The 24,860-nt window shown below is 49.5% G+C and overlaps 1 protein-coding gene across 4 annotated transcripts in view; it reads right to left on the reverse strand.

The window, feature by feature from the left end:
- AGAP1 (ArfGAP with GTPase domain, ankyrin repeat and PH domain 1) overlaps positions 1 to 24,860 on the reverse strand; it is a 559,767-nt gene that overhangs the window by 377,378 nt on the left and 157,529 nt on the right. For 3 of the 4 annotated variants that reach the window (XM_046643543.1, XM_046643544.1, XM_046643542.1), the window contains exon 1: positions 23,706 to 24,854. The exons of the other annotated variant lie outside the window; for it this stretch is intronic. In XM_046643543.1, coding sequence (XP_046499499.1) covers positions 23,706 to 24,693 — 988 coding nt within the window. In that variant the 5' untranslated portion in view covers positions 24,694 to 24,854. Of the gene's footprint in view, positions 1 to 23,705; positions 24,855 to 24,860 lie in introns of those variants that run through there. 4 annotated transcript variants of the gene reach the window in all.

A 24,860-nucleotide genomic window follows, 5' to 3' on the forward strand; every position in this document is an offset into this window, starting at 1 on the left:
CTCCAGGGCAGGCTTTGGTGTAAGCAGCTCTCCAGGGCAGGCTTTGGCTCCCCAAGCAGGATAAGCCCATGGTCCTAGCTCTTGTGGACCAGAACACGAGCATCTTCGCAGATAACAGGTCTGTCTCCAAGCTCAAATCAGGGCCCCTCTCAACACCGGAGTCCCTGGAAGGACCACCCACAGGCAGGCCTCCGAACACTTTCTGCTGCAAAGCATCACACCTGGCTCTTTCCTCATTTCACTGGGGGTCTCACTTCCAGTTTTAACTCCCAAACCTCAAGAGCTTGGGAGTGAGTTTAGACACCGTCACTGCAAGATGCTGGAAGAAACGCAGTCCTCACAACGCCTCATCTGCTAACCAAAGTCCACGGAGAAAGGCGTACCTGCCTCGTGATGAAAGCACCATCAAAAACAAAGAAACCATTTGCGAATTTGGGTTTTGAATTATGTCAACCCTTCTGGTGGCAGAATGCAATCTGGATGTGGTGGTTCATTCACTTTTTGGAGGGTGCTTCATGGCTCCAACGAGTAAATCTGGGCCACAAAATGCTCCAGGGTAGAAAGAGGGAAAGATTTAATCAAGGGTTTGGGGATTCCATGTATCCAGAGGGAATTCAAAGGGGTCATGAAACTTCTTGGGGGGAAAAAAAGTACATTCAACTTTATATATGAGAGTCACAAGCTACAATGTTATGAGAAGTCAGCCCCAATTTCCCTGCTAAACTGACCCATGTCCCCCAAAACCTGATTTTATATTTCAACTTTCTACACCAAGGTACCCCCAAATCAAAGCCATTGCTCAAGTCTGCCAGAGGCCCCCCAAGACCCTGGCCCCAAACCAGCCTGACTCAGCCTATTCTTGTTCCCACATCCCAGCAGGAAAACCTGACGCCCGCCCCCCCACAGCCCCGACCAAAGCTGGGAAAGATGTGGCGGCCAGGAGGGCCCAGGTCTGAGCGTGCAGTCTTGGAATGTCTTGCCTAACCACAGTCGTCTCTATCTTTCCTGCCCACAGAAGCAGGGGTCAGGGCTCATCAGATGCCCACAGTGGTCCAGGCCACTACCAACTCCCACTGACCCACAGACCAGCCAAGGGGACAGGCCTCCCTCCTGCTTCTCTCTCCTCTCCAGAGGGCTGCTAGCAGGAAGCTGGTTCAAGATCCACCACAGGGCTTAACACGGAGTGGGCACTCAACCTGTACTTCACAGGGATTCATGGCTGAGCCTTGGGTGGCAGCTTCTATAAAGTGGGAAGGTTAACAAGAACTCTAAAATTATGGCTGGTGTGATTAATAATTACGAAACAATATTGCCACCTACTGCACAGGGCTGCTATAATGAAGTGCCCCTGAGACAACGACCCTAGGAACATACTGAGCCATGGCCCCACCAATAAAATGCCAGCTGTCATGGCCAAGGATACACAGTCTCCTGCCAGTGGCTCCTGGCCCCCCCCCCCTTTTTTTTTGGTGAGGAAGATTGGCCCTGAACTAACATCTTGCCAAGCTTCCTCTTTCCCCTCCCCAAAGCCCAGTACTTAGCCGCAGCTCCTAGTACTAAGCCATTCCAGTTCTTCTATGTGGGGTGCTACCGCAGCACGGCTTGACGACTGGTACGTAGGTCTAAGCCCAGGATCCAAACCGATGAACCCCAGGCCACCAAAGCAAAGCGAGGGAACTTAACCATGTGGCCATGGGGCCAACCCCACTCCTCGCACTTCTAAGAAGCAGAAGAACTTTGTCATCTTAGACCAAAGTCAGAATCCCACATTTTATAGGACTGAAAATTGTAAACAGACTTCAAGGATTCTTTAAAACATTTTAAGACTTAAAATGAAATTACAGAGTCCTTGAAAATGAAAATATTGAACTAAGGACATTTTTATGAAAAGGTGTGAGTCAGAAATTGCCAGAGAAAACAAAATTGGTAGGTTAAATCCACAGCCATTATTCTGAGTTGTAAAAGTAGACAGCTGTTCTTCCTATTGAAGTCTGAGGGGACACATACATTAAAAGGTAATTTCTCAGGGCCATCCCAGTGGCATAGCGGTTAAGTTCATGTGCTCCACTTCAGCGGCCCTGGGTTCACCAGTTCAGATCCCGAGCGCAGACCCGTGCACTGCTTATCAAGCCATGCTGTGGCAGCATCCCACATATAAAGTGGAGGAGGATGGGTACAGATGTTAGCTCAGGGCCGGTCTTCCTCAGTAAAAAAAGAAGAGGATTGGCAGCAGATATTAGCTCAGGGCTAACCCTCCTCCAAAAAAAAAAAAACCAGTAATTTCTAGTCTGCAGCTGAGATGCTGGTACGTAGGCAACAATCACTTTATTTGTGGAAGTTAAGACAACGCTGAAACAAACAAGAACATTTTCCCTGGTTAAAGTAAACACTGAAGAAAACCAGAAAGAAAGCTTAGATACCTACAGTTGACATGCGGAATCTCTGTCAGTCCCGTGCTGGATATAATTGGGCCTGACAGTTTTAATTCCATCAAGAATTGTAAACAGTCAGTAATATTTTTTAATTCATGGTGCCATTAATGTGTAGAATAAGAGAAAGCTCGATGACAGAGGACAAGGAATCCAGAAGATGACTACAGAAGGAGCAGTCAGAATTAACCCTCTCCCTGTGGCCCCTGAATTTCAGCCAAAACAAACGACCAAGACGTTGGCTGGAGGAGCTGGAGGCAGTATAGTCCACAGGGTCTAAGGTCACTCTTGCCCAACAGCAGGGGCAAAAGGCACAGAGAGGACACTCTGTGTCTGCCCCCATCGCGTGTCCATCCCGACAGAAACATCAGCTCACCGGGATTGCAGGGAGTCCAGGGGCAGGTGGGCACTGCCGTGGTCAACCTCTCCTGAGGGCGGCTCGCGACGACTAACTGTGGGAAATAGAGACAGCTACGAGCAAACCAGCACTGCCCCAGCTGGACGTGGGAACGCTTGGTTCAGATCTGCGCTCTCCAAGGAGCACCTGGGCACCTTTCGGCAAGTCAATTGGTCTCTGTGGGCCCCGATCCCTTCATCTAAATGTGGTCCCTTCTGGCTCTCACATCCTAGAACCTTCTCTTCTAGGAATGCCCTTCCAGGCAGACCCACAGCCAGCTACTTGGGGGCCATCCCAGCTTCTCTCTTTAACGGGCCCGTGCTGACCAAAAGGGAGGTTTCAGAGACCCTAGATCCTTGACATGGCCTCATGATGCCCTTTGGCTACAATAACCCACGACTTAGTGTTGACAAGGCAAATCAAAACTAAAAACAAGTTGGGATACTGCTTTTTATAGGATGGCAACAGAGCTCATCTTTAGCACAAACGCCCCCCCCCCCCCCACCACAAATAAGTCTGCAGGCCATGCACAGGAAATGGGCAGTGATTTCATGGTGCCACTACCAATTTTGTGGCGGCATTATAGGATTAGAATAAATACTGCCCATCAGCTTGTAATGCCCAAGAAATCTAATCACAGTCCTGGGAGCAGGGCTGTTGAGCCGGCTGACAAACAGGAGTCCATCTCTCCTTTCATGGGCGTGGTCCTGGCCTCATGTCCGAGAGAGTACGATGCAGACAGCAAAGTGCAGAAGCTGAAGGCCTGCCTCCGTCATCATCCTGGAAGGTCCACTGGGCTCTCCAGGACTGCACTGAGTCCTGGGTCCCCCTCTGTCACTGATGTTGGGGATTAAAAACTAGAAAATAAGACAAGCATGCAAACCCCCTCCCCACTGGACAGGGCAAGGCCCATCACCACATTCATTCCCTGTCCTGGCACGCCCCCAGGCACGCATCGTCTTGGCCCTCCTCTGTTCTCAGCACAAAAGAATTGCCAGTGGTTACACAGAAAGGGATTAAGACATGAGGTCCACAACAGAGAGGCTGGCGATGGTCACAAACATCACCAGCACCTCGGCCCAACAATGCCGCATGGCGTCTATGACAGAAGCCACCTCGGTCCACTCCTCATGAAGCATCCTCGGGAAGGAGAGATCCCACCTTGCTGGTGTCCTTTGTTCCCTGGGCTTGGTGCTCCCCCAGTCCCGTGCATACACAGGCCCTCTCGGTGCCACCTGCTTGAAGTACCACTCACCTCTTATCTCTGTCCCCTGGCAAGGTAAGCTCACTGCACCTGCCTCTATGCCTGACCAACTCAAACTGACACAGAACAGACACTGCTGTACCGGTACGTATGCACAGGTGCAGACTTTGCCCCACTACACCCTGAACAAAATTCGGCTGTGCACGGGAAGTCTCAAGATAGATGGCGTACAATACATTGAGCAGAAAAGCTAGGTGAGAGATCATGTCATCTGAGCTCCTGTCCTACACTAGGTAAATTAGTTAGCATATAAACAAGTGCAAAGAAGGTTATCTGGAATTATAGCCAACTAATCTGATAGCAGGGGCTATCCCCGAGGAGGAGCAGGCCTGGGGATTTTCTTTCTCTCTTTAACGGATTTCCGTCCTGTTTTAATTCTTTACAATGGGCATGCATTATGTCTTTCAATGAGAAAAGGCAATAGAGACATTTTCTCAGACAGGAGCAGTTCCTTTTTATGTCGCTCAGAACTAGAGGAGTATGAGATGACTCGTCCACTTGGTGATCAAGGTGACACACCAAGAGGCCTTTCAAGTCAGCCTCGAGGTCTAAGCATCCAACAGCGTAACTAAGGAGGAGGCACAAGGAGTAGGTCCCCACTATTTCTGTACTTAAGTATTAGTCCTCAGACTACGAATGTCAGATTCTCACCCGGTTTTGAAATTACAAAGACCACTTAATAGTAAAATAATAGACATAAGATGAATAAAGATAGAGATTCCCAAACTACGGAAAGTTGGTCGTCATCTCCCACCCACCATCAACACTCCCCACCCATCAAACGCAGTGGAATGCCACCGCAGGAAATGCAGGCTGCGGTGGGAGGCTCTGCCGGGCATCCCTGTGAATGCCATGCAGGTCAAACTGGGAGGAAGAAACCCGGGTTCCCTCACATCCTCGTGCCTCCTCAACTCCTACTGCTTTGTCCTCTAGGTCTGAGATGTGCTGCTTTCTAATCACAGCTAACTTCTCAGGAGGGAAGACAGAGTCTCTGAATGTACACACAAGGTGAGGTGGGCATTGACAGCAGGACACATCCCCAAAGGTCCGAAGGAGGTGCCTGAGCAAGATAAAGAAGAACAAGGGCCGGTCCAGTGGCATTGTGGTTAAGTTCGTGCTCCACTTCAGCAGCCCGGCTTCGGATCCCGGGTGCAGACTTACATGACTCATCACCCATGCTGTGGCGGCATCCCACATACAAAATAGAGGAAGAATGGCACAGATGTTAGCTCAGTGCAAATCTTCCACACCGAAAAAAAAAAAAGATAAAGAAGAACAAAGGATGCTGGGACCCAAGAAGTTGCACAGAAAGGAGCTTCCTGATCTTTTTATTCCTTATTATTTGCATCACTAAATGTAAAAAGACAGTCACCCATACATACTACCTCCAAAACCAGAGGACAATTTCCATCACTTTTTACAAAATGTTCACGGTATCTTTGCAAAATTAGTAGACACCCAAACTACCATGTTTTCCAAATGGAAATGCCATTAACTACCACCTGCTAGGACCGATACATAGGAACTGATTTTACTGCATATAAACTGAGATAATTTCTGGCAGACAGAGATTTTCTGCATGTGAATAAAAGGTAACTAGTGATGTTGAGCATCTTTTCATGGGCCTGTTGGCCATCTGTACGTCTCCTTTGGAAAAATGTCTATTCAGGTCCTCTGCCCATTTTTTAATCAGATTGTTTTTCTGGTATTGAGTTGTATGAGTTCTTTACATATTTTAGAAATTCACCCCTTACCAGCGACATCATTTGCAGATACCTTTTCCCATCCAGCAGGTGCCTTTTTCTTCGGTTTGTGGTTTCCTTCACTGTGCAAAAGCTCTATTAGTTTATTTTTGCTTTTGTTGCCCTTGCCTGAGGAGACATATCTAAAATAATACTGCTAAGACTGATGTCAAAGAGCTTACTGCCCTGTTTTCTTCTAGAAGTTTACGAACATTTTATAACGTAAAAAAAAATTACTGATTTACACCTGAAACTAATATAATGTTGTATGTCAATTATACTTCAATAAAAAAATAAACACTTTGACAAAATCCTTATAAAAAAAGCTAATTAAAACCAATTCTCAGTTCACTCTTCTATTTAATTTCTGCATCCTCCTACTAGGATGGCGAGACTTCTTCTAATGCTCTTTAAGGAGAGATTTCCACACCACCTTCACATGACCAAGGTGCACCCGGCCAGTCCCCTCCTCCGGCCCTCAGAGCCTGGCAGTGGGGAGCGATGGTGGTGGACCAGTCTAAGCTGAGGTCCCCTCCCAGTGATTGCCCTTGGCTGAGAAGAGCGGTGTGGCCCGAGGACATGATCCCTGGAGGGCAGACCACATCCAACCACAGACTGGTAATGGGTATAAAGGCCCAGCCCCCCTGCCTAACTGGAGACAGCTCTGAGAGCCATCCGAGTCCGCAGTCCCTACCCCACCCACGTCCTCACGGTGCCTGACCCCCTCGTGGAGACTGCGTTGCAGCCCAAAGCCACCCTCCTTCCACTCGTGCTGTCTGAACTCTCCCACAGGTGGGCACTCTCCCCATGCCCCTGCAAGTGGTGCTCTCTCCACACCCCGCCATGTGGGCACTCTCCAAGACACCCCTCCCAGGTGGGGCGACCTCTCCACACCACCGCAGGTGGGGCTCTCCAGCCCCCGAAGGGGGGCGCTCCAGAGCTGGCCTCAGGAAATGTCCTGCCTGCTACTCCCGTCCTGGCACCTGCTTCCTGAGCAGCAGACCTCCCACAATGGCCTCGCCAATGGTAACTGCTGCAGAGAATGCACAGAGCCCCACCAAGAAGGCGCCCGGACCACGCCTGCCCCGGCGAGCACCTGAATCCGACACGCCACAGACACGCTGGCTCACAGGTCACGGCACCTCCCCATTCACTCGCCAGCTCCCCAAGGCAGCCGCCCTCGGCAGTGCGTACTATTCACTCGCTGACTCATTCATTCACCCAGGCTTTCTGGAACCAGGCTCCACGCCAAGAACTAGTAAGACATCCATGACAAACTCCAACCGGATCCCGCCCTCAAGAAGTGTCAGTCTAGCGCAGATGAGCCCACAGAGAGATTCATAAGGACGGGAGGGGAGGGTGGTGGGCAGGAAACTCAGCGGAGCCTAGCAAAGGCAAGTTGAGACGCTGGCTGGGTGAGTGACAGTTAGGAAGGGGCTGGCACGGAAGTGCTGGGTCCTGGAGGAGCAGCCAGGGGGAGAGACGCCGCAGGGGAGCAGTGCCAGGCCAGGAGGGCAGCTGTGGAGGGGAGGGTGGGAGTAGAATGAAGTGCGGCTAGATGCTGGGGTACAGAGTTTGGGTTTTATCATAACGGCAGTGGAAGCTACCTGGTGGCTTTTAAGGCGAGAAGATGACATGAGTCATACTTTCTGGCTGGTGTGTGAGACCCGGCTATACAGGCAGGCTGGAAGGCCCCTCCTGCTGTCTGTGGACCCAGGTGGTAGAGGGATGGAAGGAGGAAAGTAGATGGGAGAGGAGGAGGGGGAGAGGAGGAGGAGGAGGGGGAGAGGAGGAGGGACCAGCACAGGGAGACGGGGGAGGAGGAGGAGAGGACAGGAGGGAAGAGGTGGCACTCCAGAAGTGCCGAGGGACCAGATGCAGGAGGCAGCAGCCAGGTGTGGGCTGAAGGGCAGACAGAAGGTGGACGCCCCGTTCTGACATGGGGGTGAGGCCAGAGAGGCAGGAGTGGGGCGCATTGGACGAACCTACTACATGGAGCTGTCTACACCCAGCCGTGATGATCACTGGGCGTACAGGGGCTGGTCCTTCGTGGTGCCTGCCAGGAAGCCCCCTCAGCTTTTGGCTTTGGGCACATAAAACAGCTTCTGCCAAAGCCCCTTGGATGGATATTCAAAGTCAAACTCAACAGGCATGCATGGCGTCTGCACTGATTCTGTTTAGCTGACTGACAGCCTCTGAGGAAAGCTTCGTGATTTTAGCAAGTCATCTATCTTGCAACTAGGTGACCAGCTACCTAGTTCCCATGATGGTGCTTTTACTCTTTTTAAAGTTCCACAGTACACAGCATGCCTGTTTCTACTAGGAAATTTAATTGTGGTCCCTGCTTTGCCTCCGAGCTCCCTGGATGTCATCAGCCATTGTCCCCAAGCTTGGTCAGCGCTGCATCCCAGTGGGTGAATGGGGGGCAGGGCGGGGGAGGGGCAAGGTGCTGGAGACCTCATTGAGGACAAGAAGGGAAGGAAGTGAGATGCAGGTCCCCAAAGCAAGGGGCCCCTCGGCTCTCTGCCCTTGGGGCCTCGGCAGGTGTGAACCCACAGTCACAGGTACTGCGGTGTGTGTGCTGTGGTCACAGCCACAAGTGACCCCGGTTATTTGACCATTTTAGACCGAGTTGCTGTGTGGTGGGGGAGGGAGGAGAAAGAGGTGAGTCACAGACTCCTCGGTGCCCCAACTGGATGCTGGCATGTGTCCAATGATTAACTTTAACTTGAGGTGGTAAGTAGGTTTTGAAGATGTGTTAAATTTACTTTTGCTGACTGCCATGGAAACGCTTAAAAGTCCCCACCTGTGAGAGCATGTCACCGGCACGTACAGCCCTTATAAAGGCTCCCCTTCCCCTCCTTCGACGAACAGCGGCAGAATCCATCTACACACCCACTGGTCTTTCCACAGGGCAGCCCTGTGGCCAGGTGCAGGCCCAGCTACATGTGTGTGTGGGTACGAAAAAAAAGGCACTTAGCAACTAGTACCCAGAGCCAGGGGTCCCTCAGAGAGGGGCAGACTTCCCTGGGCCCTGTTTGGCCTAGGAAATAGGATCTGGGGGGGAGGACAGAATCTCCCAGTAAACAACCCCCAGCCCAGGGCTCCAGCACTCTAATCTGATGCTCTGAGATCCCAAGCTCGCAGCCCAATCAGAGAAAAACCAGCAGTGAGTGACTTCCAAGAAGGCTTCTGGCATATTTAAAACAGCAGCCAGGAATCCACGCCAAACCCTCCAGGCCCAGACTCGAAGTGTTTACATGGCTAGACTTAGAACTCTGAAAATAAAACCATTGATTTGGAATTCTCGAAACCAATACTGTGACTGGAGGGACCGGAGGGGGGAAAAATCATGAGCAAAGAAAAAACACAATGATTTCACTCAAAGATACTGCACGGGCAGCCAAAATTCAAGACCAATGCACCCACCCCAAGCAGACTTGAGCCCACCAAGTGCAAAGCATGCATCTGTCAGAGAGACGAGCCCGGGGATCTGGCTGCCGGGCCAAGCACAGCTCCTGGGGCAGCAAAGCCACGTGACGGCCATCAGTCTCGGAATCTGTGTGCCTGCTAAGCTAAGACGTTTACACTGTCCATCCTCCTAGTCAAGCAGCTAAGAACAAGTCACACCTTGCTTCTTGGTTATCACTTTTATTTTAAACTAAAACCTGTGCCTAAATGTTTCAAATGTACAATAGCAAATGCTCCACTTTGGGCTCTGCCTCTGGAACAAAGCGTAATCTTTGGAGCCAGGATCGCAGGCCAAGAGCTGGGGAGGCAAGGATGCTTGGGATGGACCCCCCACTCCTACGCCTGCCAACACCTGCCTGCAGCAGCTGCAGCCTCTGGAGCCCAGCTGCATCGGGCCAGGTGCCACTTTCACCTTCAAAAGGGTGGGGATTAGGGTGGGAAGGGGCGGGGGTCAAAGGCCCTTCTAGCTCTCACTCTCCAGGGTCATTTGTGTTAGAAATGTGTACTCAGGTCCTCTGAGCAGAAAAAGGGAAGCCAGTGCATTGGCCCGCAGTGCAGGTCAGGAAGTAAAATTCATCCTCAGGAAGAAGAGAGAGAAACACCTCTGGACCCTCCAGTGACCGGGGAGAAGGGACACGTGCCAATATCGCATGAAAACCAGAGAAGTGAGACCCAGGGCTTTATCATTTTTATCAAACATAGGCAACCATTAGATGAATTTACCATCAGATAAAATTAGTCCAGGGAAAATAAATAAAAGCAGCATTTTTTTAAAACATTGTAAATGCCACTAAATATCCTTAAGCGTTCAATACAGTCCAGAAAAGAAAACTATCCAGCCTGACATCTCAACTCTGACAATTCCCAGGCGGGGGGTGCAGAACCCGATCTCATTGCCCACCTGCTCGGGCAGCATCGGCCTCAGTCCTGCCCGCCAAGACTCCACAGGCACCATCCGACACACGCTCACGGGTGTGTGGGGGAATCTGCCAACGTCCCAGCTCCATGACTACTCTGAAAAACAGCAGAAATCACAACCCAGTGGAAATGGTACTGATCTTTCATCACTCAGGTTTGAGGAGATGGAGGAGGCGGGTTAGGGAAGATCCCTACTCAGCCTGGCAATTTGAGGTCCGTCAGTCTAAAATGACGATAAAAGGAGGACAGTCGAGAAACCAACCCGAGACCTTCCGAACCTGCCCAGGACAGGACCACAACCACCACACCGCACTCTCCCTGGGGCTGACAAATGCACTGCCATTTTCCTGCACAAGCTTCTGTGTGGTCCAAAAATGTGATATTCTGGGGCCATATGAAGACATCCTACAGTCCCCTAATTTCTGCCCATTAGGGAAGGCGCCCGATGCTGTGTCTCAGATTCTAAGAGCCTAAGAAGAGCAACGAGCTCACACCGTGCCATCTGATGGGCCGTGCAGTGACTGGGAGGACAAAGCAAGCTCGCTCCCTTTGTCCATCACTCCCGCTCTAGCTCCCAAGTGCCCAGGACCATCTTAGCGTGACAGGGAAAGAAGAGGAGTGTGCAGGGCTGTCACCCACCGAAGGCAGCACAGTGAGCTAACAGCAGGAGCCCTGGAGCTCCTGACTGATGAGGCAGCCCTGGGCTTATTTCTTAATCTATCTATTTATATTTCTCTATGTAGATACCTCTCTATAGATAACCAGTTAATCTATTGATCTATGGGACAATAATCTATGTCACAGGGTTGCAGTTGGAATCCATGAATCAATATATGCAAACATCGCATAGGTGTGGCGGCTGCTGCTGCTGCCTTATTGGGACACAGCAACAAAACCAGTCTAAAAATAGGCACCATCAGTCTGTGCCTCAAATAGCAGCCTGGTGGCAGGGGCACCAGACTGAGGGGCAGCACTGCGGACCTAGGACTCACCCCTCTGTTTACTGGCTCTGCTCCCTGAGCTGTCACCGGAGGGCTCCCAAGATAATTCCCTCCACAGCAAAGCCTGCGACTCACCCCCGGGGAACCGTGGAGGGCAACAAACGATGATTATTTTTACTGCATGGTGGCAGCTCCCTTGCATTAGTCGTAATGAGCACGAGCCTTTAGACACAAGGGCATGAGAAAAACCTCAACATAAGGGTAAAAAAACCATTTCCTATTTCCATGCCTACTAGAAACTGGAAATGCTCAGCATGGCAGATGCTAGCTGGGCCGGGAGTTGGAGGTGGTCGGATCTGATCTCTAGGGACCAAGGGGGAGGCAGAAAGTTCCAGAAGTGTGTTTGAAGCACAGGGGCTGGCCATGTGAACATCAACTGAGCTGAGGGGACCCTCACCGACTCCCAGAAGAACCAGAGATGGAGGGAAAAGTGCTGCACAAACATACACACAGGACCCCAAACACTGACAGGCACACTGAGGAATCTGACACAGCAAATACGGACCCCTCGCCCATCTACAGACCCCGAAGACTAGACAGAAAGCTCAGGCCTGAATGTCTGAGGACAGAGGTTAAGAGGAGAAATCCAGGAAACGCCCCTCTTCCACAGGGCCTGAGCCCCCAGGAACGTGTGCGTTCCCCTCCCAAGAAACCGTTCTGACTTCCCCCATGGCTGCGAATATCCCTAACAAATCTCTGGCCACGTTCTGTGAATGTTTATTTTGGAAACAGACAAAATGGAAAGCTGACAAGTCATCTAAACAAACAATCAGCATTTCAGACAGGGGCCACCACATGCAGCAGGATTTTATCTGCACATTTTCTCAGATTGTAACTGACATGCATCAAGTACATCTAAGTTCGGAAACTCACCTGAAATGGATTTTAACCTGGTCTCTAAGAGGAATGACCTTTCTAGGGTTGACTTGGCATGATATACACAAGTCATGTTATCCCCCAAAGGCACATTTACTACAAATGAAAGGTGTGGTGCACAGACCTGCATGGGGACATCCCTGGGTACCAAAAGAATTGGTTACTGCATGCCACCTGGGAGCACTAAAACCAAATTCAGTACTGATGGAACCTTCGAACTCAACCTCCTTCCACAGATCAATATCTATCTTAAGACTTAAAGAAAAAGGAAATGCCAAAAAAATCTCCTGCAGTGTGGAAAACTAACTGCCTTAGGGATGCAAATTTGTTTGACAGCAAATACCCAGATTCTTCTGTTGAGAAGAATGTTCACTTCTAGGCTTAGGGTTCCTCCCCTCACCGGACACACGGGGCAATTGAGGTCAAGAAAGATTGCTACCAGCCCCACCTGCCTGACCTCTAACCTGGCCATCCAATGAGGGGTCTCCTAAGGAACAATGTCAATGGGACTCCTCAGGATCAAGTGGAGAGCAAGGGGGAAAAGAATCGGGCAGCTAGATATTCAAAAGGCCTTCCTCGGAACCGGAATTTGGAAGCCCAGTCTGAATCTGTCCGTCAGCAGTTGTGTCCAAAACCCTGTAAGTACTGTGAGTTCCTAAGTATTCTTCTGAAAAGGACAACAAAGTGGACCAGAAACCTCAGCATGTGAACCTTTCAAATTCACAGTTTCTTCACCTACCTAATAACTTACTCATGAATTTAACTATTTAAATATTAAATAATACTACATGTATTATTCTATAATTTATAATTTTTAAATATTTCTGTAATTAATATCAAACAAAATATTAAAGAAAATATTAAATTTTAATAAAATTTTTAAATATAGATTTCAGTGGGGAAAAAGAAGTATATTCCCCAAAAAAGTCAATGGAACCCAAAATAGTTAACTCCTTTCCAAAAGATCATTATTTTTACTTTTTAGCTACTCTACCTTAAAGGGTAAAAAAGTTATTTTTCACAAGAGTAAGATTTCTCATACACACAGAACCTTGCTTTCCAAGCTGGATAGGATGGCAGCACTTTTTTCCAGAACATTTCCCATTGTTGGGGGGGGGGGTGTGGGTCACCACCAAGGAGGCAGGTAACCTATAGCAACAGGTGATGGGGACAGAACACTCACGTCGTGCCCTCTGCTGCTCTAAACGAGGAATGCACACATATCCCTAATCCCCTTACCACTGGCCCAGGAGGTCAAGTGCTAATCAATCCTCATTTCTTGGATAAGGAAACTGAGGCACAGAGAGGTTAATAACTTGTGGAAGGACACACATCCAGAAAATGGCAAAAGCAAGCATCTGGCTCCAGGTGCCTCGTTCAAAGTCAACAAGCTACACGGGCTTGTCGACCGGATTGAAAAGACCTCACATCGTATTTATTACTATTCCTATGTGAAAACGAGCAACAAAACACAGCACAGCAGTATCACAGTACAAAACATGCAAACTAAATCAGACCCTCTGCAGGACACGGCTTGATGTTCACATCTGTGGAAAACAATAAATTTCCCCAGTATTCTAATTCTGAACCTCTTCATCTATTAATAATCTACTTTTAAAGGTCAATACTTTTATTCGGTAAGTACTGGTCAATGCTAACAGCAGATGTAAAAATTATAACCACATTATACGTTTAGGTTCTAATGCATTCAGCATTTACTCTTGTGTCATAAACTTGAGATCCTAAATTAAGGATGGGTGGGCAAGGCCTTCAAACTTTAAAAGGTTTGTTTGTTTTTGTGTGTGTGTGTGTGTGTGTGTGTGAGGAAGATTGGCCCTGAGCTAACATCTATCCAGTCTTCCACAATTTTGTATGTGGGATGCTGCCACAGCACGGCTTGATGAGTGATGTGTAGGTCCACACCTGGGATCCGAAACTGCGAACCCTGGCCCACCGAAGTGGAGCACATGAGCTTAACCCCTAAGCCACCAGGCCGGCCCTAACAGGTCTTTTAAAAGACAAACACCTTCTTAACATGCTGTCTGTACCTGTGTGTCCCGCTGTCCTGTGGGATGGGGTGGGAACGGCCGTGAACTTGAGTGGGGTGGAAATGAGCTTAGGACAAGAGCACCAGGTTTGAAGTCTCTCTCTTCTGCTCCAGGGCTGGCCTTCTACCTGGTCGTGGTGAGTGGAAAAGGAGTGATCATCTCAAAGAGGCTGGCAGACTGACCAGCCGAGGGGAGGAAAAGAAAAGCAGAGCGGTTTTATCCTGAATTGCAGCTGGGTACTCCCCTCTGTGCTCACGGCCCCAGGGTCGGCCCAGGTGCACAGTGGGAAGAGTAAGCAGTGGAGTGTGGTTCTGAGCAGAGGCCCAGGGGCCAGAGCCACCCTCCCCACTAGGCCACACGCTTTTCCTGAGGATGACGATCCACCTAAGAACTGTGAGAACAAGCTGAAACACAGGCAATGGAGACACCTGCCAGGATGCTACCTAAAGGCAGACTGTGTGTCAGCACCAGCCCAAATGGATGTCACCTGTTCTGATGCAAAGATTAGGCCCCAGGAAGGGCCAACCTTCCATCCTCAGTGCCACTCTCTGACTTGGGTCCCCTTTCACTGGCCCACAGAACACAGAAGAGGCATGAGGGCAGGGCTCACACATCGAGTTATCCAAGACAGGTCCAAAGGCACAGGCCAGAGGGCACTTCCCAGGTAGCAGCTCCCAGAGGGGGCTTCCAGGCCTTGACCCTTGTGGACACCAGCATTCATGCTCAGACCCCCGCTCCATCCCACTGTGCTCTGGCCTGACACTTCTCCCACAGCCAGATCAAAGCGTCAAATCCTGCTCAGAGCTGCCCAGTTTCTTAATATTTGAGCCCCTTTCCATGACAAAGCAGATTTTCTCAATCTCACGTGAGCGTATCCTTAATTACCACTCTTCACTCTTAGGATAAGGGTCCCCACAAGAAGTCTGGTCACGGGGCCAGCTCCCCACACCCTGACCCCGAAGAGCCTCTCATTGGGGTCACTTGCCGGTGAGCAAGTTTTATGACATAATCTTAAAGGGTCAATCTACAGTGCTTTTAACCAAACCAGTAGTATTGTATATACAAAAGGGTCAAAATGTCGGCTTGAGACCCACACAGGTCCAGTGATTCCATTTGTATCATTATGTTAGAAAACCCAAATATTTCAGAATAACGTGGAATGCACCAAACGATCTTTATTACACTCCAATTACTGAACAAATTATATATATATATCTATCAGTGCTTATTACTCTGAAGGCTGCCAAGTCACTGCCGAGAGGACTATTGGTCACTATTCACCAGCAGAAAGAGGGCCTCCATCAGGGACCCAGACGTCTGCTTGTCAGGCAGCGCGCTCTCCAGTCGCCGTCCCTCCAGGAGGAAAGCAGGGGTCACGAGAGGCCGTGCTAGGATGCGGCTCTCAGAACAGCTTTCTGAAATAAACACGTACTTGGCTTGTATCAGGAATGAAATGAATCCATACGCTGCAAAGTAACTGTTACTCTTTCAGTTACATGAATAAAGAAAGGTGGGGGGGAGATGAAGCCAAAGAAAAAAGATGACTCTGTTCTCCCTGTGTGTAATTTTAAGGTACAATGATCAACAATTTAAAAAGAAGTAATTAAACTGAACATCATGAGAAAATGTGACAGTAAAAACAAAACGTCAGATTAATTTATACTTGTAGCTGCAGGCATGTGTTTGCCCCACCTGGGCAAATGTACATCTCCTAGCAAGTGAAAAATCCCAGTATATCTACCTATTTGATATTTTCTGTCTTGGAGTCTTTTGCAAAATGTATTAGTTAATCACTCAGAAGCAAAGACGATCTGCTGGGCTGCATGGTGTGGGACTTGGTTTCACATTCTTGTCTGGCCTCCCTGAGAATCGGCCAGCGTGGGCAGTGAAATGCTTATTTAAACGAATGAGGGGTTCGGGGCAGTGACTTGTCAGGGCGCCTTGCTGGCTCAACTGTTGCAGCCAAGACTAAGCCTACTACACTGACTCAGGCCACTGCGCTCTCTCCACGTGGCAACTTAAAAGTCTTCCACGATAAACAGCAGAACATTCTTTCCTGCCACCATCATCACATTACTCATACACCTGAAATCAGTTTTTGAGTCAAGACATTAAGAGAAAGCAAGAAAGAAGCAAAGGCTGTGAATGAGATCAAGGTCACGCTGGGACATCACCCACCATCTTGAAGCCAAAAGGACAAATCGCATCAGCGCCTTGTGGGGCTTGTTGGTCCAAAGGAGCCCAGGAAGCACTGGGCGTGGCGCAGCTGCTGGGTGGCAGTGGGGAGCAGGGAGCAGAACGGTTCTGGTGGGCAGGCAGAACTCTTCCTAAGACTGAGATTAGCCAGCAGAATAAAGCAGGAGCCACAGGTGGGGGGCAGGCAAAAGAAATTACAAATAAATATATCTCCCTTTCGTTAAGTTTGGGAGAAAGCCACATCCTAACAGGACTGGGTACAAAAATCATCAAAATCCTAGATCCTGAAAGGACCCTTAACCATAAAAACTGGGACGAGATTTTAAGAGCATTGCTTCTAAGCCCCCAGACCATACACACAACACCCCTTCCAAGATTCCTCAACTAGCCTCTGCTGGGAAGCTTCCAGTGAGAGGAAACTCTGCACATGGGGAGGCAGCCTGTTCCAAAGTGTGATGGCTCGGCTTGTGAGAAGTGACTTCCTAATTCTGAGTCAAAATCCCTTTCCCTATGCATTTCACCAATCAGTGCTAACTCCTGGGTCCTTCTTATGTCCGCTTCTCAAATAGTGGGAGACGAGTCTGCACGCTCCCAGGCTTCTGTTTCAAAATTAACAATCCCCAGGGTCTTCAATAAACTTGGCTTCCAGGGTCGTCCACGAACCAGACCAGGAAAGCAGATGAGGTATCTACTCATAAATGATGGAGAGATCAGACTCTCAGAAGGGTGGGATTCTAGTTCGGGAACTAAATCATCAGAACAATAAGATCTAAGCATCTCGGAGCTATCAATGAGCTGAGTGGCACCAAAGGAGGAAGGACCAGCCTTGCTCAGGTAACTGTGCCCATTTCTAAGGTAGCAGAACTTAAGTTGCGGGAAAGCAAGTTACAAACAGGCATCCCTCCCTATGTCTAAAATCCTGTTTCACGTATTTCACAGACCAACTGGTTTTTCCCTTGTTTTAAAGCCCTTGCTAACTGGAAAAGGAAGGTATGAACTGGATAAATACCTGTTATCCCCAAGCCCCACCAACTGAAGAAGTGGTGTCTGAGTGATTCTGATCTGGCGTGGGAACTAGAGATGGAAGCAGATGCATCAGAAAGGCTGGTGGCATTGTTTACAGAGTCCATTCTCAAGTGTCTGACAGTCAGCAGGACGGCTGAAAGAAGCCCTTGCAACGGCAGGCACGGAGGGCGGGAGAGAGCACAAGATTCCCTTTGACAACCATCTCAAACAGATGAACATCCACTCACACGAGTTTCCATCCCACTGGTACCCAAAGACAGTCAGTGTTCCTGTGTGTTGACCAAAACAACTGGCACACTGCGTCATGCAAAATCTTGGACCTAGGGGCCGGCCCGGTGGCGCAGCGGTTAAGTGTGCACGTTCTGCTTCTTGGTGGCCTGGGGTTTGCTGGGTCAGGTCCCGGGTGCGGACGTCGCTGTGGTAGGCGCCCCACGTATAAAGTAGAGGAAGATGGGCATGGATGTTAGCTCAGGGCCAGTCTTCCTCAGCAAAAAGAGGAGGATTGGCAGCAGATGTTAGCTCAGGGCTAATCTTCCTCAAAAAAAAAAAAAAAAATCTTGGACCTCAGGCTCATCCCAGAAATCGATTCAACACTTTGTATGACCCCCAAGAAAGGATGGGTAAGAAAATAACCCTCATCTTCCCATTCACTCCCATCAACTGAAATGCTCCTTTTAAAAATTATCATCATTTGTTAGAGAGGAAGAAGCCAAATGATCCTTCAGGAGCCTCTGGCTGGTACACCTGGTACCGAATGAGTGAACAGAGTGTTCCCATCTTCCGACCAATGGAAGCTTATTTTTTTTATAAGCTTTCTTACTCTTTAGATCCATTAGTGGTTAGAATTGAAAACCGACCATGAAAACAAAAATAACAAAAAATTCTAAGAAAACAAAGGGCCAAGACCCATCTTTGAATTAAAACCAGGGAAATGAACAGACAGGTGCTAATATTTATTTTAATTATAGGAGTATCTACAATAATGTCTTAAGTAAATTAACAGGGGAAAAGAGAACAAATGTGGATGCCTCTATCCACTGAAATAGATGAGAAATAGAATATATGAAGCTGTCAGCTACAAACAAATAAATATCAACATGGCAGTGGACTCTAATTTGGGCTGAACAAAACCTAGACCAAAATGATGGTGGGCAGATGGTGCTTCTCTCAAAATGATGCAAAGACAATAATCTCCCTTCTTTTTGCTAATCTGTTGACCTTAATACCAATTCTGTTCATCACCTGGGGATATATCTGCAGCTGGACATACTTTATCTCAATCACTGTCCTCAATAAATAAAACCTTTCCTGTTTTTCATTCTTTTACTCACTGTGACATCATTTTAAACTGACATAATTGTTTCAAATCATTACCAAAAAGACCACAACATCTTAAAGGGGATTTCCTATCAAAACTAAAAACTTTATGCCAAAAATTTTTCCAAAAAAAAAAAAAAAAACTCATCATGGAACTGTGACATCCTTTTTGATGCTTGATGCTGCCATTAGTTGTATAGATCTGGGTGACAAGAATGATTTCTTAGGAGCTAACCAACCAACTTGCTGGTGGAGAATCTCCTCTTTTCTACCTGGTAAACTCCTACCGATCCTGCAAGACCCAAAGTGTTTTATCCCTCTCTGAGGCCTTCGTTAACTCCTTCCCTTGCTCAAGGACATATGCTCCCCTTTTTTGTCCCCCGGTCTTCTTATTAATCCCTCCCACAAACATTTATTCAAAGTCTACGTGACAGGCACAGTGCTCTTAATTCTGCAGTACAAAGAGGAATAATACGGGCTTCATGCCCAGAAGGGACTCACTGACTATAAGAATTGGCAGACACGTACACAAGGTTATTACACCCTGGGATTAGTGCTCTAATGGAGGTATGCTGTGCAGAGAAATACAGCCATACCTCCCCGTAAGTATTTGCTGAAGTTGTGTTTCATTGGAACGTCTCCATCTCCCCCAACAGGCTTTTGGCCCCTGAAGACAGGAACTGTGCTCCAACTTCCTGCTCCTACTGCAGAACACACCATAGAAACTCTGTTAATGCAACAGAAAAACAAGACGACTGAGAAAAATAGTGCCAAGTGCTTGAGACCTGGGTCTTCTACTTCCAAACAAAATGTATTTGTCAATTGTATAACCAGCAAGATTTCTGCAATGGGCTTGTGTTAAAACCGGAACACCTCCTTAAGCAGATGTATTTTTGAACATTCCTTCGGTGGTAGGATACTCCTAGCCCAGGTTAACATAAAGAAAGCAGCTAACAGGTGACTATGCTGACACATGGGCACCAATTGGAGAAAATAAATGCAGTAAGACATAGCCAAAGCCTCCAGTGTCTGCAGAGAGGGTCTGTAGCTGACCTTCGGGGCTGCCGTCTCCAGGACAGCAATTCCACCTTATAACACAAACAGTGGGGGTTTTCCTAAATTGCTATCTGGAGTCATTTATTAAAAAGTAAGTAAATTCTGAAACACTAGGTATGTAATTAGCTCAAAATGTTTCAAATGAGAACTTTGAGCTACAATGTTTCTTTAAAACCAGGTATATCCTTTTCAGTAACAAATCAAGTTTAAAAATAAAAATGTATCAAGTTATTTCTGTAATTTAATTTCATATAATTGCTGCTTCCTCTCTTTCTCTACTGAAGTTTTTCTTTTTAACTATATAAAATGGACTATCAAGCAACACAAATTGACTGATACAAATCAAGGGGATCAGAAGTGAAAGAACAAAGCCACTCATAAAAATGTGCTGTCAAAAATCAGTTGTAAATTACTAATCTAAAAAGCTAACCTCAGTCAGGGCTATCAATGAATCACTTTATTGCTGTAATCAATCCTCCTGGACAGTGAAACAACACCCTAAAGACACGTGCAGCTCTGGACGGGCACTGCCTGCGGCTGGTTCCAAGGAGCGTCCGCAGGGCCGGCTGGGATACAGAGAGCATGCGCCAGAAAATGACACCCTACGAGGTAATTAATCATTTATTATTTGAGCTTTCTTTGTATTAAATTGTACTTGTGTCAAGAGACTCTGCTCTAATATATGTGTATCAGGTGACAGGAAACTGCCTGTGATCTGACACAGGGCCTCTCTGAACCGTTCTAGGGCTCGCTAATAGTTATCAACCTTACATAGTGCAGCTGCCCAGAAGCTCTGGGAGGCGACTGTTATCCATCAGGGGGAAGGAAGGCGAGGAGCCTAAACAGGCGAGTACCAACAGGGATGAAAAAGCACATCCTACAAAGGTAGGGGCTTCAATCCTTTCATCGTAGTGCCTTGAATAAGAATATGGGAAAACCGTAAGTCCATAATGTGTGAGCCTGCGTGTGCTGTAAAATAAAGCTCTAACCGTCTTGCTTCCCTAACACTAGCCCAGGTACCTTGTCTAAGATGAGGCATAGAACTCTAAGAAGCCAAGTAAACCATTTGAACTAATGTAATAATTACTTACATAGTCCATTAAAGTTATTTTCCTACAGCCAGTTCAAAACTTTAATAGCAGGAGTCAAACAAAGGAAAGCCTGCCCCGGATGACAACTCTTCTCTAACTTCCTTTGTACTTAAAGAACTCCACATTTTAATACACTGTGGCCAAGACTCAAAGAAAACTAGGGATGCCCCTCCTGACACATATTATGTTACAGGTCCACGACAGCTTATCTGTAATCCTGAAGACTAAAACAGCCTGAAAATGGAAGCTTTATTCACAAATGTCTGGCAGACTCTTGGCGGCAAAACAAATTCATCACACTGGGTGTGAAAATCTCAGGCTTTGCTACAAGTCGTTAGTGTCTGATTACAGGGTGGTGCCCGACCTCACAGGCACAGCCGCACCATTTTACCTTTCTTAAAATCCAATTTTTCTGAGTCCTGCAAACTCACCTGGCCCCACGGTCTGAGCAAGGCTTTGGACCCTCACTCTGTGCACATTTACAGGAAATTGAGCCTGGCTTCCACTGTGTCTGAAGGTTACCTTGGAGAACTTTACCCTAAATTCAAAACCGCATTTAAACAGCACCTAAATTCTGAATAACCTAGGTCATAGGAAGCAAATATACAAAAAGTGGAAACGTATACTAAAAAAATGAGAAGACCCAAAAGCTGTGGGGGATGCACTTTTTACTTGTAATAGATACTGGCCTTACAAAAAATCTTGAGAACACTGACATTTCAGACATTTTAGCTAAAAGCAGGTGAAAGAGGTAGGTAGGGTTTTTTGTGCATGATTACCTAGAACTTCAGAATAAAGTAAGGCCCTGGAGTTCTGATTGTGTGTGCTGTATCCTAGTTCATTAAGAGTTTTTCCACACAACCCACAACGTCAGGGTTGTGTCTCAGACCAAAATAATTCCACCCCGAGAAGAACTGGCCAAAAGGGGCAAACAAACCAAGCGTCACTATAATTATTATTACTATTATCTTGGACTGCCCTAAAGGGGAAAATTCCACAACACCTCACACCTTCACTATTCCAAATCTACTATCAATCCATTTGACCAGACAGGAAAAACCCAAACCCCAAAAGCTTTTACCTTGTATCAGTAGGTATCACAATGAAACGCGTTCATTCTAAATCATGTCTGTGCACTTCTCCCTCCGTGTCTATGATGCATACTTGTCTAGAACCCAAGCAGCTAATTACTATTTTCTACAAAGCCCACGAGAACAAAGATGCAAGCCTGCTATTAAAGGGAGAACTGGGACCCACGGATCTGAACTTCCACTGAACGCAAACGAAGGCAGCAGCAACTTCATACAAACCAATCGTTTTAACAAAATAACCCACATCGTCTTTGATGTTTTAACAGCATGTAGGAAGGGATGGAAGAATGCTTGGAGTCGAAACACCAGGCCTTCTCAAGTAGGTATTCCAAGGCAGGTTAAAACACAAGATGTGTACAGCAAGCTAGACGAATGCAGGCAGGCCCAGCAACAGATAACTTTATACTACATCCTCACTAACAAAAAAAAGCTCAGATTTTAACACTACTGCACATGCAACTGCTTCATTCCAAATATTCTCTATCACAGTCTGAGGCTCATTAGAAGCATATTAGAACATGACATCATTTGTCTTCAGTTTACCTTAGAAATGCTTCAGCAAGGGCACTGGTTTCTTTTGCATGGTTTTAATATACACCCTAGGCTGTCAGTTGACAGGTGAAGCCCACTAGGGAGGAAGACCCTCCCCAGAGGCGCTAAGTTGGCAGTTAATCTCTAATCAAAAGTCTATGCAGCCATGCTCCAAGTACCTTAATATCTAAGGGCAGCAGAGTTTGAGTAATTAGCATAAAGGATGTTACTAATGATGGTGCAACGCACGGGACAACATCTTTAGGCGTCCCCCCTCCAACCCCCCATGAGTAGGGTGTAACAATCTGGCCCCACCGCCCATCCCAGCCTCCTCCCTTCAGAGTATTGCTCCAGCATGTGGAGAGACGGGATCTGTGTTTCCCCGTTTCCGGAGGATTCTGACCCCCAAACGGTGTCAGAAGGTTACTAGATCCTTGCAAGGGAATATTATCACGTCTGCCCCTGGAATCTTTCCTGCAGGGCCCCTGCTGGAAGGCATCAGAGGACAGAGAACTGGGATTTCAGAACAGACTGCGGGGCTGCGATTTTCCTGGCTGTATGCTAGCAGACATTACTAGGAGACAGGATGCTGTCCCAGACTTGCTCTCCTAAGACACCAGTTGGCAGGGAGACTGTGGGGAGAGAGGCCAACATCCCTGACCACTGGGATGAACTCTTTTTACCAGGAGCGCAATAGCGAGAGCAAGGCCACATCACGCAGTTATAGCACAGACGGTAGTGCCCACAGGACGACCAGGGCTCGGGGGTGAAGGAAGAAATTAAGAGGAAAGCTGCTGCTCCCGGCCAAGCTGCACCACCTGGGCGGCACCTTCATGGGCCAAGGCCGGGCTCCCTGCGGCAGCCCACAGGTATCACGGCCAGCAAGCGTGCAGGGAGCTCAGGGCCGGCTCGTGGAGAAGGCAGCGCCAGAGCCTGCGGGAGAGAGGCGCCACTGGGCAAGGTGCTCTCTCCGCAGACAGCCTCACCGTGGCTGAGAAGGCAGACCCACAAAGGTGCCACCAAACACAGCTAGAAGCAGGGGCGGTCAAGAACTTACAGACCGCCGCAGTCTTACTGGGGGGAAAAATCGCAGTACCCGAGTCCACATCCGGCGTGGCCGTTCGCCGGCTGGTGACTTGCGGGGACAAGTACCCTAGCTGCCTCCAAGTTCCAGCGTGCTCTCCCGAGCAGGCCCGTAGCGGAGCCCCCGCAGCACCCCGCTTCCCTCCCCTCCCCGGCCGCGCTGCCCACCTCTGCGCGGGGACCCGTCGATGCTCTCGGCGCTGGACGAGTGCGCGTCGGCCGGGGCCCGCCGCAGGCTGCTGAAGTAGCCGCGCGGCCGCGAACCGGCGCCGCTCCGGAGGGAAGGGCCGCCGCCGGGCGCGCCATCCCTGCGCGCGAAGATGCCACTGAAAAAGCGCAGCAGCCGGTGCTCCGAGGCCGCGCCGGGGCCAGCGGCCGCGGCCCGCGCGCGCTCCAGCCGCTGCAGGTCGCTGTTGTCCAGTGTGCGGTTCTTGCTCTTGCTGCGCTCCCAGCGCTCCAGGTCCGAGAGCGCATCATTCTTGCTGAGCACCTCACCCACGTCCAAGGTGTTGCGCTTCTCTGAAGAGGGCTGCGCGGCGGCCGCGGGCTCCAGGGTGGCCCCGGGGGCGGCTGCAGTCTCGCCGGCCGCAACCTCCTCGCATGGCGCCCAGGCCAGGCTCCCGGAGCTGCTGTGGCGCCTCCTGCGGCCGAGGGCCCGGCCCTGCGGCGCCTCGGGCCCGCTCCAGTGCCTGAAGCTGAGACTCCGCCGCAGGGGCGCGGCCCGGGCTCCCTCCACGTCGGGGCTGCAGGGCGCAGGCGAGCCGGGCCCCTTCTCCATGGCTGGGGGGCTACCGGCTAGGTCCGCAGGTCCGTGGCCGCGTGCGCACGGCCGGAGCCGCCCGAGCTCCAGCTGCCCGGTGCTGCGGGTGCGGAAGGTGCGGAAGTCCCAGGCGCGCGGCCGGCAGCCCTCCGGGTCCTCAGCGCCCGCCGCCTCCTCGGCCTCCTCCACGAGCCGCCCGGGCGCGTCTGGGGAGCGCGCAGGCCGGGGTCTCCGAGCCGGGCGCGAGTCGGGGCCGCCGGGGCCCGGCGCGGTCAGCTGCTCCTTCCTGACCATGGTCACGGAGATGCGGTAGACTGTCTTCCTGGGGGGCGTCCCGCGCGGCATCGCGTCCGCCGGCGGAGACGCGGGCTCCCCGCTGCCGTCCAGCAGGTACATGTCGTCCGGGGCCGCGGCCGCCGCGCCGCCCGCCGGGGCCCCACCGCATCCAGCTGGGGCCGCGCGGTCGGGGCGGTCGCCCGGCGAGGCGGGGAGAGCGGGCGCGCCGGGAGAGGGCCCACGCCCCCCGCTCGCCGCGAGAACCGCGCTCAGGCTGCAAGGACGGC

This window comes from Equus quagga, chromosome 17, assembly GCF_021613505.1.
Source record: "Equus quagga isolate Etosha38 chromosome 17, UCLA_HA_Equagga_1.0, whole genome shotgun sequence".
Lineage (NCBI taxonomy): Eukaryota > Metazoa > Chordata > Mammalia > Perissodactyla > Equidae > Equus > Equus quagga.